Consider the following 21547-nt stretch of genomic DNA (forward strand, 5'->3'; position numbering starts at 1 on the left):
ATCTTGACCAGTCCCCATCCCTCCCCTCTCAAACCACACTCCTCAGAAGGGGAACGGTTTTGTGAGTCTCAGAGAATGTGCTGTTAAGGACTTAGATTAGATTAGATTACATTACAGTGTGGAAACAGGCCCTTCGGCCCAACAAGTCCACACCGACCCGCCGAAGCGTAACCCACCCATACCCCTACATTTACCCCTTATCTAACACTACAGGCAATTTAGCGTGGCCAATTCACCTGACCTGCACATCTTTGGACTGTGGGAGGAAACCGGAGCACCCGGAGGAAACCCACGCAGACATGGGGAGAACGTGCAAACTCCACACAGTCACTCGCCTGAGGCGGGAATTGAACCCGGGTCTCTGGTGCTGTGAGGCATCAGTGCTAACCACTGTGCCACCGTCCTCCCCCAGTTTCCGGATTCAGCCATTCATGAGCTGACAAGGTTGTATTAGCAAGCAAGAAAAGATCTGGCAGACCTACCAGAGATTATTTACTTTAATAAATTAACAAAGACCATCGGACTGACGTATGACACTTGTATCAAGTGTCAGTTGCACAAAAAGTTGATATCCTTGCACTCAAAGTGACCTTCACCTTTCATTTGTCTGTCTTTCTCATCTGACATGTTTTGTTGCCGCAGCTGGGTTCAAAGAAGTTTAACTGGTTGTGGCTGGTTTGCCTCAGGTGGTGGTAGCTCACTTTATTTGGGTTACTGCCACGCAAGCCTTTGGTGAGAAACATGTGAGGTGTAGCCCCCCACCACCACGGAGGGTTTGGGTCTGCTGGGAGTGGGGCGGAGCCTCTGCACTGATTCAAGAGCAGCCTCCATGGCCAGAGATCCCAGAGACATAGCGATCCATTGACATTTTCTTTTAGATTTCCTTTATGGGCACGTACCACTGCAGACAGACAGAGCCACATACATATGTCGAAGTACACATACACACATGTACAGACAGACACTGGCATACAGTCACTCTCACACTCCCTCCCTCTGACCTTCAAGGCATGGATTCCTCTGTGATATAATTGACTCAGTGTTGTGATTGTCCACATGGGTCAACGCAAAGACATTCTCCCTCGATACTAGTGGCTATCAGGTTTTTGTGGCTCAGTGTATTCCCCCGCCCCCAGTACTGCCTTGGCTTTGCCAACATCCCCAACGTTAGTGTTTGCTCGCTCACCAACTCTGTCAAACTCTCCATCTTCCACATCTGAGGATGCATATCTCTGGTTTCTTTCTCCTGTTAAGTTTCACTGTTTTGTTGAGCTGGCTTGTGCAGGGCACCGCAAATCGGCACCAATCTGGAGATATGATCTGATGAGTACTGCAGTGTTCTGGAGATATGATCTGGTGAGTACTGCAGTGTTCTGGAGATTTGATCTGGTGAGTACTGCAGTATTCTGGAGATATGATCTGGCGGGTGCTGCAGTATTCTGGAGATATGATCTGGTGAGTACTGCAGTATTCTGGAGATATGATCTGGCGGGTAGTGCAGCATTCTGGAGATATGATCTGGTGAGTACTGCAGTATTCTCGAGATATGATCTGGTGAGTACTGCAGTATTCTGGAGATATGATCTGGTGAGTACTGCAGTATTCTGGAGATGTGATCTGGTGAGTACTGCAGTGTTCTGGAGATATGATCTGGCGAGTACTGCAGTGTTCTGGAGATATGATCTGGTGAGTACTGCAGTGTTCTGGAGATATGATCTGGTGAGTACTGCAGTATACTGGAGATTTGATCTGGTGAGTACTGCAGTATTCTGGAGATATGATCTGGCGGGTACTGCAGTATTCTGCAGATATGATCTGGTGAGTACTGTAGTATTCTGGAGATATGATCTGGTGAGTACTGCAGTATTCTGGAGATATGATCTGGTGAGTACTGTAAAATTCTTGAGCTATGATCTGGTGAGTACTGCAGTATTCTGGAGGTATGATCTGGCGAGTACTGCAGTATTCCGGAGATATGATCTGGTGAGTGCTGCAGTATTCTGGAGATATGATCTGGTGAGTACTGTAAAATTCTTGAGCTATGATCTGGTGAGTGCTGCAGTATTCTGGAGATATGATCTGGTGAGTACTGTAAAATTCTGGAGATATGATCTGGTGAGTACTGCAGTATTCCGGAGATATGATCTGGTGAGTACTGTAGTATTCTGGAGATATGAGCTGGCGAGTACTGCAGTATTCTGGAGATATGATCTGCTGAGTACTGCAGTGTTCTGGAGATATGATCTGGCGAGTACTGCAGTATTCTGGAGTTATGATCTGGTGAGTACTGCAGTGTTCTGGAGATATAATCTGGTGAGTACTGTAAAATTCTTTCGCTATGATCTGGTGAGTACTGCAGTGTACTGGAGGTATGATCTGGTGAGTACTGTAGTATTCTGGAGATATGATCTGGTGAGTACTGTAAAATTCTTGAGCTATGATCTGGTGAGTACTGCAGTATTCTGGAGGTATGATCTGGTGAGTACTGCAGTGTTCAAACGTGTGTCTGGGCCCTGATTAGTGCTGTGTGTTGTGTGATAGCCTGCCCACCCACCACTATGACCTGGTGTGGTGTAACTGTGACATGGGTTTCCTCTTCCTCCTCCTACCATGTATAAGGTTTGCAGTCTTGATCTTTAAATTGTTACACAGTCATGTGTCAATTATCACAATCTCTCTCTTGGTAGCCTTCATTATCCCTGCGATACAGTTCTACAGCCTCGGAGTTGACAACATGCATGCTGGCTCCCCTACTCCATGGTTTTAACTTTCAGGTGCACAGGTCAGTCAATGCCCCTATCCGACTGTATGTGGAATAGACCCTCTATACCCACCATCAACATTTGCGTATTGCATGCCCTTCTTCTTCAAGTGAAATAAATCATGAAATGTTAGTGGGATCTTGGTGTCTGGAGCTGATAGAACTTACCTTAGTACCAAGCCTTTAACTGCCTGCTCACATAACAGAATATTTCACTGTCCACTTTGATCCCCTTGTTTGATTGTATTTTATGTGTGCATGTGCGAATAAATCTGTTTGAACTGAGGCCTCCTTTCATATGACAATCAGTGATAGCGATGTTAGTTATAAATTTTCCAGTTGATTTGTTTGCCCTCTACCCTCCTGCTCTGGAATACACTTTTTCCTCCTATCAGTTTCGATGCCATTTTCCTTTCCTCTGACCACCTCTCTGTCCTTCATGTCTGGTAACCGTTTCCTTTGTTTATTCACGCGATTTGGGTGTTACTGTCGAAACCAGTACTTATTCCTCATCTCTGTTACTGTTGATCTGGAGTCACATGGAGGTCAGACCAGGTAAAGACGACAGGTTTCCTTCACCAAACGACATTAATGAACCAGGTTTTATTTTCAACAATGATGTGTTTGCATAGTCGACATGTGGCTAGCTTTTTTATTCCAGATTTTTATTGAATTCAATCTGTCACCATCTGCACCATCTCCAGAACAATAATCTCAGCTTCTGGATTGCGAGTCCAGTGACATTAGCCTCCCTTACGAAATGCTTTGCAAGAAATAGTTTATATTTATTCTCACTGAAATCCATTTCTTTGAAGATATTTTCTGGTTCCACTGAGCCATGTTAAAAGTTCAAAAACTTTCGCAGCACTATCTGTGAGCTGCCTGTGCGTTACATCACACACGATGGTTCAATGGTTTAAATTTTTATTCTCTCCAAGGATAGAGATTCATGATGAATTTTTCAAATGTATTCCAGTGTGTGACAATGGGTTTTAGTGATAACCATCAGTGCATGAATGGGAGTAATTTTGGGGGAAATTTCTGTGAAAATGTCTCAGTAAATTACACCACATAATATACAAAGAGTAATACAGCACAGATACAGGCCCTTCAGTCCTCCAGACCTGTGCTGACCCATTTTGCCATTCCGTACTAAAAATGTGTTCACTGACAGGATCTATATCCCCCTATTTCCTTCCTGTTCATGTATCTGTACAGGTGCTTCTTGAATGCTGCTAGTGTGTCTCCCTCCACCCCCACCTCTGACAGTGCACTCCAGACACTCCCCACCCTCTGTGTGAAAATATAATCATAGGTTACACACTCTTCATAGCAGTGGCAGTTATTTGAAAACATATTTCCTACCAAAGGAACCAACAGTTCACCTTTAGTAAGATTTTCCAGGAAGAAATATTTTGAGAAGGTAATAGAAAAACATATATTTTCAACAAATGAAGGATTGTAAAATAATTATCTGGAGGGATGGAATAAATTAAATTAAGTTGTAAAATAATTAGTCTTTTCAGCTGAGAGCTAGGATTTCTTTTTGCTGGTTATAAAGACTGAGGCATTCATGTTACGTTTTATTTTCTGCTTGTACAAAGTGAGATGAAATTCAGCTGTCAGATACGCAGAAATTATTCTGTGACAGTGTAGTTGTATCACATTTTAAGAATCAATTTTATCAAGGAGTGAGAAATGCTGCAATGATGGAGACTGGAATTTAAATCATATTTAAATGAGTTCACTTGTTAAACGAGGTTAGAACATAGAACATAGAACATGGAGCTATTGCAAATGTTGAAACTTTATTGCTGGAACAGCACAGCAGGTCAGGCCCGGCCTGTGCCCGAAACGTCGAATCTCCTGTTCCCTGGATGCTGCCTGACCTGCTGTGCTGTTCCAGCAATAAAGTTTCAACTTTGATCTCCAGCATCTGCAGACCTCACTTTCTCCTCCTATTGCAAATGTGGACCAATTGAGCTGAGTGTGTGTGGTTTATTGTACGTTGGATATTTCAAATGCACTTGGACTTTGTTGCATGTCCCTTATTGTTGTTTACACTTCAGTGTACACTCAAGATTTTAAATCTTTCTCACTTGACTGATCACATTGTATTCTTCTTTGGTTGAGAAGTAGATGGAACAATATGTATGACCTGGTCCATCTTATTGGCTGGCTATTGAATAGGTTATTTAAAATGTAACCTTGTGTAAGTGATTCAACTTCTGATGCTTGGATGGGGAGACGTAAGAACTTCTGTGACTTGCCCTTTATGTCTTGAATCTGAGTATGTGTGGGCATATGTGCCTCTGTGTGGTTTCATTCATTTGCCCTGAGTTAGATTGTAAAAGCAGGAGCATGTCCTGAGCTCACTTTAAGCTTCATAATGTGTCAAACGAATGCTACAAGTGGCAATTTGTTGTTCACATTTCCTGAAGGAACGTGTAAATCTGTTGCTAAGAAAGCATATACAACTTCAGGCAGTTGTACTTTACTGAATGATATCTTTATGTAGAATTCATTACCACAAGAAGAAGTTGATACCAAACATTGAATGTATTGAAGAGGCAGCTAGGTCTAGCACTTGGGGAGAAAGCAGCATGAGGCTGTTGAATTGGACGATTAGCCCTGATTGTGATGAATGACAGAGCAGGGCTCGAAGAATCGAATAGCCTCCTCCTGCTTCTACCTTCTATGTTTCTATGTTTCTATGTTAGTAAGCTGGCTGCCAGACTTTGAAGTGTATCAGCATGACCTTCGGAATTAGTTGTAATTTACAAAAGTTGGATACTGGAATAACTGGGACCTATGTTCCAGGTTAAACCTTTGAATGCAGCATCCATTTTGTGATCATTTGTGTCTTTCTTTAATCCTCTACAATTGAGTGAGAAGAGAGAAATTGTGTTTGTAAGAGGAACAGACATCAAGCATTAAGAAGCTCAGAGACCAGGCCATAAACTTTGGAGAAGGAAATGCTTGACCAACTGATATTGGGACACTTTATGAAGTGACAAGTGTTACTGTTAACAAAAGAAAGTTGTTAATATCGTTGTTTAGATGGTTCTGACCATCCACTGACTCTGCTGGCTATAAACATTTCTGGGGCGGCGCGGTCCCTCAGTGGTTAGCATCGCTGCCTCACAGCGCCAGGGACCTGGGTTCGATTCCAGCTTCCGACGACTGTCTGCATGGGTTTCCTCCGGATGCTCCAGTTATCCTCCACAATCCAAAATTATGCAGGTTAGGTGAATTGGGCATGCTAACTTGCCCATAGTGTTGAGGAATGTGCAGGCTAGGTGCATTAGTCAGGGATAAATGCAGAGCAATAGGGTCTGGGTGGGTTGCTCTTCAGAAGGTTGGTGTGGATTTGTTGGGCCGAAGGGCCTGTTTTCCACACTGTGGGGATTCTATATATATTTGATATATATAACTTGTGTTCTTCTTTTCCCTGCCTATGTTTTCTGCGTATCTGGCAACTGTATTTCATCTCACTTTGTATTATCATCTGCAGCCAGAGGTCTTGCTGTGTTTCAACATTGTCGTTGTTCTTTGATCTTGTTACTCTTCTACTCATGGTCAGGGGTCATAATGGTAATCTCAACTGGAATGCCTTGCCCTCAACTGCACGTCTGTAATATTTTTCTGATAAGATTTGCCAAATATAATGAACCTTACTCTCACTTAGTTGTAACATTGATTTCAAATCATATTCTTTGATTACAACAAGAAAAGTGGTTTGGACATCGGCGCCTCCTTCCCTTTTCCTGTTTGTGCCAATCAGACCATCATTCCCCATTTTAGCAAGCCTTTGATTTATTTCAATTTTCACAGTTAATACTCAATCAAGCATCATCCCAAATTAACTCTTCATCTACTTGGAGTTTATACAACAATATATAAATCGTAGAGAAAGTATAAAAGATATTTTAAAAATCCCAAGATTCTCATTTTTTTACATTTTATCCATCCATTTGATGGTAGATGGGGTTTCAGTTTAATCTACCACCCAAATCATGACACCTTGTGCAGTGTAAAACTGTCTTAGCATCAGCCGAGGTTCCATGCCTGAGTCTGGATGTGGGACTGAAATTCGATCTCTTTACTTGAGGCAATGATGCTACCACTGAGCCAAAGCTGTCAGAGGAGAGGTTAGGGTTAGGAGTGAGGAAGTGAGAGAGTAAAATTAAGAAAGGGGTGAGCATGGTGGCTGGGAGGAGAGATGCTCAGAAAGCAGGTCAGTGATGAGAGAGAAACAGGCAGTGGGCAAAGAGGATGCGGGAAAATGTGAGAAGAAAATAAAGGGGAGTAGATAAGAGAACAAACTGAATGGCTGGGGAAGAGAAGTTGATCCTCTCTGTGTCCTCTTTCTCATTGGTTTTTGCTCCCTTTTCCATCATAACTCTCCAACCTTTGCACGATTCCCTGATTTTAGGTGATAATTAACCTCTTGCAGGAGTTGAACAGATTAATTTACATATCACAATAGAAAAGAATAGACAGAGTGACAAATGAGGATAAAATGCTAAAATGAATAGAAGGACATGGAACAAACTGATATTTGTTTTCTGTTCAGATGATCAACTATGAAGTACATTGAGTGTCACTAATATATTGTTGTAGCAAAGATGTATATCATCGCTACACTGAAAAAGTGACTGACTCACTGCAGAAGCTCTACTACTTTGAAAAACTGTACTCTAATATGTACTTTGTCCCATTTCTGGCATAATCCTTTGAGTGCCATTTCTGTGTCCTGCTTGATTGAAGTATTCATCAAACAGCAACGAATCCAACTGAACTTCCAGTCACTGAGTCATGTCAGCCATTAAATAGTTTATATGGGAAATTAATGTAAGTTCCGATATAAAACACATTATTCTCTTCAACAATATAAAACATGGTAGAACATTCTGCATGACAAATAGAAGTTGGAAAAGATGTTATAAACAAAATTGGTATGTCAAATGTGTTTATTTGAGTGTAAACATTGAGTCAGATAAATCACTGTTTGAGGTAATTGTTTAGGAAAGAAATTAGCATTCATGATTTCTGACGAGAGAAACACCCTGCCAGTAGTTGTTTTCACCAGCTTTACAATTGATAGCCCTCGTCCCACAAGGAATGAGAGAAACTGCCCATTTGATTTGATGGGTAAGCAACTGTTTACAAAAGGAAGTACTACTGTGATTTAATGAGGTCAGCCAGGTGGACATCAGAATAAGCTCCCTGATTAGACCAGATTAACAGCCCCAATCAAAGAGCCCTGGCTGACAGAAATAAACAGGAGTGTCAGAGGTTTTGTTCACTCTGAGAGCCACCTCTGAGGGAGCAGGATCAGTGTCAAGGACTCTCCACTAAATAAAGGGTGAGTTGGTGACAGGATACCGGCCTCTGTGGAGTTATTTCAGTTATGATGCACATTCCTGTGATATTTTGTGCGAGTCATTTATTTAATTTTCAGGAGCCAATTAAAAACTCAGTCACTGAGTAGATCTTTAACTAGCTTCTTTCTAACAGTGCAGACCTTTTTTGTATCAAGGACACCTCCATTCTTCAAACTAAATCCTCTGCTTTCAAGAATCAAACATGAAAGACCAGCTTGAAATGTTTTCTTAATGTATGTGTTTCCTCAGTCTGAGTGCCTGTTTGTGCTCTGATTTGGGATTTGATAGAAGATGACAAACGCATTGGCATTTTCTTTCATAACACGAGCCTTGTCTAAGCCCTGGCCGTGTGATAAGTATTACACGTCTGTCTTTGTATCACAATCTCTTTTCACACAAATTTCACAAGTTCTCATTTCTTCATAACAGGACAACTTATTCAAAGTTTGTGAGAAGATTTGTAGCTCGGATGCTCGTTGCTGTGGTTCTGTTCGCCGAGCTGGAAGCTTTTGTTGCAAACGTTTCGTCCCCTGTCTAGGTGACATCCTCGGTGCTTGGGAGCCTCCTGTGAAGCGCTTCTGTGGTATTTCCTCCGGCATTTATAGTGGCCTGTCCCTGCCGCTTCCGGTTGGCAGTTTCAGAACATCAAGAACATCTCTGAAATGACAGCCAGACTACTGCGACCACTAGGACTTATAACGGCACACACACCAACAGCCACTCTCAGACAACAACTCACTAAAACGAAGGACCCGATACCCAACATGAGCAAAACTAATGTAGTGTACACAATCCCATGCAAGTACTGCACAAAACACTATATAGGACAAACAGGAAGACAGCTAACGATCCACATCCACGAACATCAACTACTGCGGACAGCTGAAACTGACAACCGGGAGCGGCAGGGACAGGCCACTATAAATGTCGGAGGAAACACCACAGAAGCGCTTCACAGGAGGCTCCCAAGCACTGAGGATGTCACCTAGACAGGGGACGAAACGTTTGCAACAAAAACTTCCAGCTCGGCGAACAGAACCACAGCAGGACAACTTATTTGGAAACTGTTTCTTATTCTCCTGAGTGATACTTTATTTCTAACTGCATGGAGTATTCACAAAGCAAGGTGGAAATTCAGATCAGATAACTAAGAAAAGTCTGGTCAAATAGTGAAGTCTCCAGTTGTAAAACAGAATTGGTCTTGAGATGAATATATCTCTGGCCAGATGGCATTTATTGACCCATCGTGGTTATAGTTGTTACAGTGATAATCATAATCGGTTACAAGGCCACTTCTGAACAAGTCATAAATAACTTAGCTGGGAAAATGGTGCAATCCATGCTTAATTGCAAAACCTAAACAAGTGACATCTTTGTATTATTCTACAATGTAATGACACAACACCGGTACGTCTGCAGGGCTTGTTTCCTGTGGGCAGGGTGACTGTTCACTTTGGTGGAAATGTGATCCTGGGTAAACCTGTGGTCCTGCTGATTAGTGTAGGTTTCAAGAGAATCAAATATGATACTTTTAAAATGCTGCAACACACAAGCAATTGAACTATAGATGCCAAATGCGCAACTTCCAAATGAAAATTAAGACCTTCAGAGTAAGTTAATTACTTCAGAAAATGCTGCGTGTCTGAATTCATCCTTCACTAAGAACTTGCAGGATATTCTTATCTTCCTGAAAAGTTTAATATTGTTGTGGTTGTGTTCCTGAAACTTGGATTTAGCTGTAAATTCGCATCCTATCCTGGTGGTTTGTCAGTTTACATTTAATTAAACAATCTATAATAAAAAATATTATAATGTCTGTAATGGTGACTGTGGAGTTACCTGATTGGCAAGAATACCTAAGAGGGTAATTGATATCTTTTTGACAAAGGAACCTGCTTTCAAAGAGAAATGACAAACTGCTGTGCTTATCCTGCCTGGCCTTTTCTAGACAGCAGATCCTGCACTCTCTAATGTTCTCAGGTATTCAGGTTCGATAAGAATAAACCAGAGAGGTTATCTGGCATTGACATGTATCAGATTTAGACACAAAATGACATAGTCAGCCAATGTGTCTTTTCAAACACTTGTTCAGTACTATCCTCAAAATTTTGTCAACATTAGGAGAGCTGTCCCACAGATTAATTGAGCAACAGTCTCAAATAGTCACTCATAGATTCATACTGTTCAGCTCATATCTGGGTTCCTCCAGGACCCTTACTGGCTGTGCCCCTTCCCATTGCAGAACAGAGCCAGCCTTGCTATCTCAGTACCACTTCCCAGTAATGTTCAACATGGAGGATTGTTGGCCCATGACTGAAGGGAAGCCAAAAAATGGAAATCAATAGGAGCGAAAAACAAAGACCTGTGGATGCTGGAAAGGTGAAACAAAAGCAGAAATAACTAGAGTAACTCAGCAAGTCTGGCAATATATTTGGAGAAAAAGCAGAGTCAGTACTTCAAGTGCAATGACCCATCTTCAGAGTTATGAGTTCTGAAGCATGGTCACTGGACTTGGAATGTCAATTCTGCTTTCTCTCCACAGATGCTGCTGGCCCTGCTGAGTTTTTTCCAGCTATTTCTGTTTTTTGTGACCAATAGGAGGTTTCTTTGCCACCTGATGTGATGAGGCTTCTTCAGGTCTGCAATTAATGTCTTGTTTTCCCAAGGTTACACTATTCCAATTGTTTGTTTTTTCAAATGATCAGAGTCTTCAGGTTGTACATTTCAATGTGTCCACTTGTACAGTGAACTTCTCAAAAGATCCTGTTTGGATTTCAGTGCAAATCCAAGATGGACTGCGATGCACTTGAGGTTATGTTGCTTTGTCGAAGATGGATTTGAAATCTTAGGAATTGTGAGGCAAAGTAGGTCCAGGTTTTGCTTTGACACTTCATCTTTCTTCTCGCCTACAGTCCACCTTGTTGATATTTGGAACTTAATTGAAGCTTTTCGGGACAATGGCCTCAACTCCTTGGACCATAGCACAGAAATTAATGTATCTCGGTTAGAGACTATCATTTCATCAATCTACTATCAGCTGAATAAACGCCTTCCAACCACCCATCAAATCAGCGTGGAACAGTCTATCAGCCTGCTCCTCAACTTTGTGATAGCAGCATACGACAGGTAGGTGCTTATGTAGCGATATGTATGGAGGGAGTTCTCAGCCATGGCTAGGAGCACTACACTAATGTACCCTTTACTGTGTTTTTGAAACGTCCCTTTTATCTTTTTATGAAGCTTCACAAATAGATTTTAGAATTACTATGATGGGTAGCAATTATTGGCGTACCCTACAGCAGTTCTGCTATTTTTACTTAAACTTTCATTCATGGGATGTGGGTTTCACTGGCTGGGTGAGCCTTTATTGTCCATTTCTAACTGCCCTTGAGAATGTGGGGATTGAAATGCCTTCCTGAACTGCTGCAGTCCTGGGCTGTTGACTGTGTTCCAGGCTCTTTCGCGATATTGAAAGGACGTGAGGAATAAGAACAGAAGTCAATAATTCAGCTGCTCAACCCTACTCTGCCATTTAATAAGCTCATGGCTAATCTGTGTGTGTTTCAAATTCCACATTCCTCTCTATCTCCACCCCGCCCCTCCCCATAACAGAATCTTTCTATCTTGATCTTACACAAGTTCAAAGCCCTGAGCTCCACTGGCCTCTGAGGCACAGAGTTCCAGAGTTACACAACCCTGAGAGAGGAAAACAAAACTCCTCCATCCCAAGAGAATTTTAAACCAGTGTCTCCTATTTCTTGACTGACCTACAGAGGAAACAAGTTAGCCAGGAAAGGCATAAAGAGAGAGCTAAGAAGAGCCAGAAGGGGACATGAGAAGTTGAGGGCTGAAGGGCCTGCACTGCGCTGTAATATTCTATGTTCTATGTTCTATGTTCAGTTTGTTCAGACCACTCATGATCTTGTACACTACTATCACGCTCCAGTGAAAACAAGCCCAAGCTCTCCAAGGTGACTTCATAAATCAACCTCTTACTCCACATTTGCAATCTGTCAAAATCCCTCTAAACTGCATCCAATGCATTTAAATTCTTCCATGAATGAGGAAACCAAAACTGCACATAATTGAGATGTGGTCTCACTCATGCAACATACAACCAATATATAATATCCATCCTTTCATATTCAGTTACAGCCATCACAAAGCATAGCATCCCATTAGCCACCTTGATTACATACTCTGTCTGCATACTAACTTGTTGTGACTCATGCATCAGAATATCTAAATCCCTCCGCACTTTAGATTTCTGTAGTCACTTTTTATTCTTCCTGTCAAAGTGAACAACTTCATTTTCTCCTACATTATGCTTCATCTGTCAGATTTTTGTCCGTCCACATTTATGTCTGTCCATCTACCAGTTTCTACATTGTGTTCACAACATACTTCCCTATTTCAGTGCTGTCCATGAATTTATGTTCCATGCCTGTGTTCCCCTCACCAAATCATTGATGCCAATTATGAAAAGTTGGGACCCCAGTAGGACTTCACCTGTCACCTGCTCATCATGCTCCTGATCTGTGGCTTGTAGATGTGAGGCAGGCTTAGGGGAGGTGGGAGGTGAGCTGCTTGCTGTAGAGTGCTCAGAGTCTGACCTGCTGTTGTATGCACAGTATTTGTATGAGGGCTCCAATTCAGTTTCTGTCAACAACGACTCCTGAGATGTTGCTAGCAGTGGAATCTTAAACTGTGTCACAGTAGTCTAGCCTCACCAGCGTTTTATATTAAAATAAAGCACCAATTCCCAGGTCTTCTATTGTTTTTCTAAAGATAAAGTCAAGGATCTACATGCCTTTCATTTACCTTCTCATCCTGTCCTTATACCTTCAGACACTTGCCTCTGTACATCTGTTTCTGTATTCCCTTTCAAATTGTGCCATCGCTTCATATTGCTTCTCCTCATTCTTCCTTGCACGATGAATCATTTTGCCTTTCCTCTCTATTAACTTTGCTCAGCTGTCTCCTGTGGATTTTGCCCAGAATGGCTGTGATCCGTACAGGGCTGGGGTTGAAGCAGTGCTGGCTGCCCCCTGGCTCATTCTTCTCCAAAAATGAAGAACCAAAGCTTTGTGTTCTCCTGATGATACCCTCATCATACTTTACGAGCAGTCTCCATCTGGTGATAAAGCTGATACTTAATCAAGACGCACCGAGAGATAACTGTATTATTTCTGTGAAATTTGAGTGTATTGAAAATAAATTTCTGAAGTCTTCCCACCCACCACCTAATTAGATGTTTCATTTCCCATTAGAATGAAATAATAACAAGTCACATAGCCATTGTTGCCAACTCGGATTTCTCATTCCATTGAAATTCTCCCCACCCAATTGTGTGTGTGTGTTGGTCGCGATCAGCTGTATTTTTATGTTTTTTTATGTTTTGTAGATCTGCTTGCATTTTGAAAGCTGCACAGCAGATATCCAAGGAGGATGAAAGGCTGTGCAAACAAAGCTTTCTCCCATATTTTCTCAGCATCGCTCTTGAAGGCCCTGATTTCCATAGGGTGTGGCTACAGTTGAGCTGACTGCCTTCCATTTCATCTTTCTCCTAAAAGGCCTTGGCTGATTATTAAAGCTGTGAAGTGTAAGAATGAAGAACATGTGGAGGTAGTGAGGGAGGGCTTTCGTAACTGGCTTCAATTTAAAACATCTCAGAATCGTCAAAGGAAGAAAAGTGCAAATTAGATTAGATTAGATTACTTAGTGTGGAAACAGGCCCTTCGGCCCAACAAGTCCACACCGACCCACCAAAGCGCAACCCACCCATACCCCTACATTTACCCCTTCCTAACACTACGGGCAATTTAGCATGGCCAATTCACCTGACCTGCACATCTTTGGACTGTGGGAGGAAACCGGAACCCAGGTCTCTGGCACTGTGAGGCAGCAGTGCTAACCACTGTGCCACCGTGCCGCCCACGGTGAGCAAATTTTGAGCATCTCGTGTCAAAGACAGTGAAGAGGCTTTAAATGGCCAATCAGCAAGTTCATAGGAATATGGTACAGTTGTGAGAGATGCAAAATATTGCTTTGGAGGTGAACAGTGAAAAAGAAATGAGCTTGCCACATTATGAGCACTTTCCCTGTATTCTGTCCATCAGTGAGAGGGAGATCCTTCAATATGGAGCAGAAGTTAAGTCTACCAAGCCTTCACCTTTATGGAAATTGAGGCTTTAAGCACCAGGATGGGGCTTAACGATATGAAAATCATAAACCCATCTCATAGGCACCTACTTCCGGTATGAACAGAGTGAGGCTGAGGGCTCGCTCTGGGTCAGCTGTGGGGAGAGTGTGAAATTCCACATAAGAGACCATAATTTCCATAATATAATGGGGCTGTGCCATTTACTTTTTCCAGGCTTAAATGTAGGTATTGTGATTATGTTATTGTTCTCATTTCACGCATTTGATGAATATCGATCCTGCTGTACATACTATGTAACATCCTGCTGTACATACTGTGTAACATCAATGGGATATCATCATGGAGTAAAATAATGTTCAGTATTTGCAACATTTCACTTTTATTAATTGTGTGTGCTTTAAGGAATAGCACGAAGTGCTCTGAAATGTATTTAATCATGTTGTATTAGTTTATGTTGATTATAAATGAAACTAAGGACTAAAGTTGTACTGCAGTAGAGGAATAACAGGAGCTGAGCTCTCCTGAGGAAGGAGAGGATTGTTGGTGAGTGTGTGCTGCAGCAGTTACAAGTGTGTTGGTGAGTGTGTGTTGTTGCCATTACGAGTGTGTTGGTGAGTGTGTGTTGCTGTGTCACTGGTGTATTGATGAGTGTGTGTTGTTGCAGTTTCTAATGTGTCACACAATAACCTTTTCACAGTGAAGGTCATGGAAAGTTGACAGTATTTTCGGTCAAGGCTATGCTGGCGACAATGTGTGGTGGAAAGATCCTGGACAAACTCCGGTGTAAGTAAAAACAAGATGTAGATGTCAGCTTTTATTTAGGATTGCCCTGTTCTCTCATTATCTGTCTTTCTCTGTCGCTGATTGAGAGTTGTTTTAGTTTGAGGGTTGGTACCCTCCTTGACCAACCTCTGTGTTTGAGCTCAGATAGTAAATGTCAGCAAGGTTTTAATCATGGGGATCACAAAAGAATCCTGTCCTACCTTGCCCTTGCCCACTGTCAGTGCCTGCTGACTTGAAGCAACAATCACTAACTTTTAAACTGGTGTCTGAATGCTGGATACGTGTTTCTTGTCTTATTGAGAGGTGATGGGTATGGACATCTCCTTGGTCTCTGTTTCACCTAAGTAATGTTTTAAGTTGCTGGGGGAGCCCAGAAATTACAGTTATGTGTATTGAACGAATGTAAACTCAGTGTTTCAACACTAGATATATTTGCCGTTGAAAAGCATGCTGTATCCATCATTGTTGGGACAGTGCAGAATGTGAACTCCACAAAGAAACATTTCTGCTTGGCTCTTGGGAAAAAAATTGGATTGTTCAGAAATTTGCTGAAATAATTAGGTAATTGTTATAGTTTAAAATGGTCTGTTCCTGTTAGAGGTTTAACTGCTTACAGGGCTTTGTTTGGCTGTGTACCTATTGTTTTCATCTAAAGTAAGATTGCCATGTTAAAGGACATTTTTACATTTAGATATTAAATTCCCAGACTGGCATCACGGTTTTTAAGGGACCAGTTTTGAGATTTGGTATTTATCATGCTTTGTATGTTAATAAAAAAAAACCTTTGAATCTATCTTTAGATTTCTAATCCCAGAAGGCCTGAAGACATCTGCAATTGGGAGTAGGTTGAGGGGGAGTTTGAATTTCAGTTGATTTATTATGTAGTTGGTCCAATTTACTCCACTGTCAGAACTTGGTCGAGATGTGTATGGGTTATACTTGCTTTGAGTTTGGAGACTGTTAACAGCCTTTAGATAGTGTGGATCTAAAACACACCACCATCCGGAAATGCTTACTGATCAATATCCCAGTGAGAGGCCTGGGGATGGCTGGCATTGAAAGGGAAACAGGGAGCTCGCTGTTCTTTTGGGATGTGATTCTGAGGCTTGTGCTGAAGAACGTTCTTGAGTAGAATGGGATGAAGCTTAACTTTGTATTTGACCATTCTGAGGAACACTCACTGAACCCAAATCTTTAACTGATTTCTCTCCACAGAAGCTGCCAGATCTGCTGAGTTTTTCCATCAATTTCTGTTTCTTTCTGATTTCCAGCAGCTGCAGTGTTTTTTGTTTCCTTTTGCTCAGTTATGTTTCCCTTGGCCAACTTGCACACTTCTTGTATTCTCAAAGTTTTCTTTCCAAGGTTTGTAGGTCTAGTTACCAATACGTCTGACTAACTTGGAGTCCTGGATCCAAGCAGACTCAGAAGTTGGAACTCTGAGCTGTCACTTCCCTCAGATTTTTCTGCCCCCTTACCAGGTAGTCGGCATAAACCCGAGATGAGTTCCACCAACTTGTGAAAGGAATTATAATTGTCAGAACTCCTTCTCAGTTGTGGGACCTTTCTCAGGATGTGCAGTAATAAATTCATCATTTAGAACATAGAACATTACAGCACAGGATAGGCCCATCGTCCCTCGATGTTACGGCAACCTATGGAACCAATCTGAAGCCCACCTAACCTACACTATTCCATTCTAGTCCATATACCTATCCAATGACCATTTAAATGCCCTTAACATTGTTGAGTCTACACTTATGAAGCTTACACGTAACAATCTTAAAGAAAATGAGTCTTTTCAACTGCAGTAAATGCTGTTGAATTCATTCACTAGAAAAACAATACTTGACCACCTTTAGAAGGTTTTTGGTTTCTCAAACTCAAAAGGTATTGGATTTTCTGTAGTTGTTTCAAGTCCATTTGCTGAATCTTGCATTCCAACAACTTAAATTAAAAATCAATCAATCACATTTAGTATTGTTCAGAAAAGAGAGATGCTGTTGTGTGCGCACTCACCACAGAATCACCAGAAAACTAAGTTTCAAAAGGAACAACAATTTGTTCTGCCGGAGAGGAGCGTATTGGTTGGGCAAGTCCATCTGCCAGCCAATTAGCAGCCTCTTCTTATGCAGTGTAAATTGCTGTTCCATGTTAAATTCATTATTCTTACAGTTTTGACCAGATGACTGCTACACCATAAGGTTGGACAGTGTCTTTTATTTGGCAATAGTCAGGTTCTGTACTTCCAATGGATTCATCACTTTTACATTTGGAACTCTTAAATTTATTTTACTATTCATTTTTAAATATTATCTGTTTTTCTGCTAGATTAAAATTAAAAACTGAAAGTAGACTGATTGAAGTGAGGACCTGTAAGAATTTATTGGGAATAGTCTAGTGTGTGTATTTCTATGTTTCAGTGGCCTGGTGATGAAGATTTGGTGAATGTGTAACAGCACTGCAGAATTTACTACTAATGGAAACTGTCCTTCAATTTGTTATTTTAATCTGTTTGCCAATTCCCACATCATCCGAGGTTTCAGCAGAAACTCATTAAGGGCACTATGACTGTGTTAGCTTGCTCTCTAGTGGTAATCATATGGTATTGTATTTGTTAAACATGAGACTGCACCTTCCAATCACTATCAGATTGCCACTCTGTTCCTTTGATATCACTAAGGTGAAGCTCTGCATGCTGTGCCCGAAACGTCGAATCTCCTGTTCCCTGGATGCTGCCTGACCTGCTGTGCTGTTCCAGCAATAAAGTTTCAACTCTAGACTTCTGAACCAATCATTTCTGAAATGGAGGGCATACTTGTTTTTCGAGTATTTCTCTCCCACAGGATTGTTGCATTCAGAGGGTAGGGGTGGAGGGGTAGTGGATTTGTCGAGGGGATGTAGGCAGTGTCCAGGTACCAGAAATTAACTTTTATGGCAAAACAGGTAAAGAGTTTCCCAAAAATGTTTCCGTATTAACATTCAGATATAAACATATTTAAAAGAAGTGTTTTTTTTTAAATTGACAAGAATCAAAACCAAAGAGAAGTGGAAATTTTCAGCATGCTGGAGACGGCTGAGTTAGGAGTTACTACGTCGTGGTGTTTGTTTGGATTTCTGTAACAGTTGACAGAAGTTGGGATGGGCTGCAATCATCAGTGCTGTTAGCTTCTGACTCCCTGACTGCTTCATGTGTAAACACAAAATCAATCAGTGGGCTTCATGAAATATTGTGGAAAAACATACATAGAAATAACGCACAGAGTTACAGGAACTCTTCTTAATGTGGTTGTATCAGCCTTCCTACCTCCTATCGGTTTTTGCCCCAACATAAGGTTCAGATTATTGTTGCCAAATGCATTGTTCACTGACTGAAAGACTGGACATCTCTACCTTTTCCGGGCCACTGTTTCCTCCCTTGAAGCATTTGTTTGGAGTGTTAAAGTGCTGACTGAATTGTTTTTATCAATGTTTTTGATTAAATTAAAATGTTCACTTTAAGCATTGATACTGATATTTAATCAAAATGATACTTAATTGGGGCAATAGATGTCTGAAGTTCTCAGAAATTGTAGTTTGAAACATTTCTTTTGGAACATATTTCTGGTGTTTATCTTAGAGTGGGTGGGATACAAGCTGATCCTCTGCCAATGATGGGTTGCTGCTTCTGCAGTTTTACCAGTGGAACAGCAGGATATCATTCAAGAACTGAAACAGTAAAAGGGAGTATCTTAAAAACTTGCTTCAAGCATAAAGTCGTCCTTGGTAAACCGATGGGGTTGAAGCCAGACAAAAAATCCAGTTCTAGATAATTCCCAGTGAGGACCTTTTATTAAAAAAGCAAGATGAATTAAACATTTGTAAAGCTAGGTGGATTTTCAGAGCTGACTGGAAGGTGGAAAACATTATAAAATTGTTCAAACAGAGAGAAAGGGACAAAGCTAATAACTGTACTCCAGGTGAAATATTTGGGTGGAGAATTACTCACATATATTCTGTGGAGTAGAGTAAATGAACCAGGGGATGTATAAACTGAATCAGAGAGTTTAGCTTTCTGAGTACAATATTTGACAGAGTTAGTTTAACATAGAAAGAACAGTCCAGCAGAGGATCAGGCCTTTTGGCCCATCAAGCTGACCTTTTGAAACTACTAACTTTTTGCCTCTAAATGGTCCGTACTCCTGTATTTCCTGCCTAATCACGTATTGCTGGGCATACACTCAGCAGTTGTTCAGGAATTTTCAGAAGGCATTTAAATAAAGTTCCCAGGAGGCTGCAGGTTAAAATTGACAAACTGGAGATAACCCTGGGGCGCAGTGTAATCACAGGCAGTTACATGGTTAAGTCCCAGTGATCATCACTGAGTTAGGCTTCTTGGTGATGGTTAACGCTACAGCCTCAGATTAGCAACTGCCCAGAGGATACATTCTGATAGGGGGCTGAATTCAAATCTGAACATATTCTCGGTTCATGTATTTCATCAATGTTTCCATTATTAAAATTTGCTAACATGCACTCATTTCAGCTTTTCTCTTACCAATCCCGTTCCTTAAAATATCTTACAGATACTTTCTCACAGATATCAGATTCTAATGGAATAATGATGTATGTAAAGTTTGACCAGTTTCTCCGAGAAGTGTTAAAGTTGCCCACAGCTGTGTTTGAGGGACCATCGTTTGGTTACACAGAGCACTCAGTACGGACCTGCTTCCCACAACAGGTGAGATTTTTGGAGTAATTCAACATGGTCATTGGTATCAGCATTCGTCTATGTTTTCAGGGTAACTGGTTTGTACCTTTTATTAATGGAGAATGTATCAAATAAGGAGTGTATGAGGGCTTGAAATGTTCATGGTTGAAAATGATGACATACTCCAGCTCTTTTAGAAACTACAGTGAGTGAGCTGTTGGTGTAGCAGAAACCATCCTCTTCAGCTGAACCTTCTCACCACATCAACAACACTGCCCTGTTCAACCTTCACTGCCGCTTAACTAACTTGCTGGAGTTTATTTAAATGTGAGCTTTCTCTCAACAAATCCATGCTGACTCTTCAAATTAACCCACATTTTTTTCCATGTGGTTGTTAACTCTATCCCAAATAATTGCTTCATTGTTCAGAAACCGAACCGAACTTGCCAGGTAAACAGTGTTTCCAAGAGCAGCTCAGATGCGAGGAAGACTGTTTTTAGTTACGTACCTCCTGACTCCCTAAAGTCTATCCACATCTACAAGATTGAAAACGCCTCACTTGCCAGGATGGGTGCAGCTCCAACAACACTCGAAGCTTGACACCATCCAGGACAAAGCAGCCCGTTTGTTTGGCACCACATCCACAAACATCCACTCCCTTCATCAACAACACTCAGGAGCAGCAGTGTGTACCAACTACAAGCAGAAATTCACCAGAGATCCTGAGATAGCACCTGCCAAGCCCATCACCATTTCCATCTAGCAGGACAAGGGCAGCAGATACATGGGAACATCACCATCTGCAAATTCCCTTCCAAGTCACTCCCCATCCTGACTTGGAAATATATTGCCATCCCTTCACTATCACTGGGTCAAAATCCGGGAATTCCCTCCCTAAGGGAATTGTGGGTCAGTCCACAGCAGGTGGACTGTGGATGTTCAAGAAGGCAGCTTACCCCCACCTTAAGGAGCAACTAGGGACGGGTAATAAACGCTGGGCCCAGCCAGTGACTCTCACGTTCCACAAGTGAATACAAGAAGTTAGCAGTTTAAGGTAATGAGTCACTGTCAGAAGGTAGAAATATTTCTCTGTGCATGGAATGTATTTTCTTCAGTTTAATGATGTTAGGAAAATGCCAAAGCAAGTATAAAGGAAGATTCTGCAACCTTGTTAATGGTATTTTTTTCTATCAGTGGAGAATGAACACCACCACTTGGGACAGATGTGAAATGTTTGTCATTGCTCCTTTAACAATACAACTTAACATTACTTACTTTTGAATTATCCAAATATATTGCCCAGCTGAGGAACACAAATACCTGCTATGTGTCAACAGCTGAAACAAGGTTTTCACTTTAGAAATCACCCGAAAACTCAATTTAGTAATGGCTGGCTTTTAACTATTATCAGGTCTTGTAACAGATCTATCGAAGGTCTGCAAAAATGACCAGAGCATGCATATTTTCAGTACATTACATCATCTTTAGAACATAGAACATTAGAACATAGAACATTACAGCGCAGTACAGGCCCTTCGGCCCTCGATGTTGTGCCGACCTGTCATACCAATCTGAAGCCCATCTAACCTACACTATTCCATGTACATCCATATGCTTGTCCAATGACGACTTAAATGTACTTAAAGTTGGCGAATCTACTACCGTTGCAGGCAAAGCATTCCATACCCTTACTACTCTCTGAGTAAAGAAACTCTCTGACATCTGTCCTACATCTATCACCCCTCAATTTAAAGCTATGCCCCCTC

At 41.4% G+C, this 21547-nt stretch overlaps 1 protein-coding gene across 11 annotated transcripts in view; it reads left to right on the forward strand.

Annotated features, from left to right (window-relative positions):
- Nucleotides 1-2723: 2723 nt before the first annotated feature.
- dtnba (dystrobrevin, beta a) overlaps nt 2724-21547 on the forward strand; it is a 373718-nt gene continuing 354894 nt past the window's right edge. For 10 of the 11 annotated variants that reach the window (XM_043675957.1, XM_043675963.1, XM_043676010.1 and 7 more), the window contains exons 1-5: nt 2724-2782; nt 3297-3316; nt 11061-11274; nt 15009-15094; nt 19657-19811. In XM_043675957.1, coding sequence (XP_043531892.1) covers nt 2739-2782; nt 3297-3316; nt 11061-11274; nt 15009-15094; nt 19657-19811 — 519 coding nt within the window. In that variant the 5' untranslated portion in view covers nt 2724-2738. The remainder of the gene's footprint in view (nt 2783-3296; nt 3317-11060; nt 11275-15008; nt 15095-19656; nt 19812-21547) is intronic. The other variant, XM_043675990.1, reaches the window with a different exon arrangement.

Source organism: Chiloscyllium plagiosum, chromosome 3 (genome assembly GCF_004010195.1).
Source record: "Chiloscyllium plagiosum isolate BGI_BamShark_2017 chromosome 3, ASM401019v2, whole genome shotgun sequence".
Taxonomy (NCBI): domain Eukaryota; kingdom Metazoa; phylum Chordata; class Chondrichthyes; order Orectolobiformes; family Hemiscylliidae; genus Chiloscyllium; species Chiloscyllium plagiosum.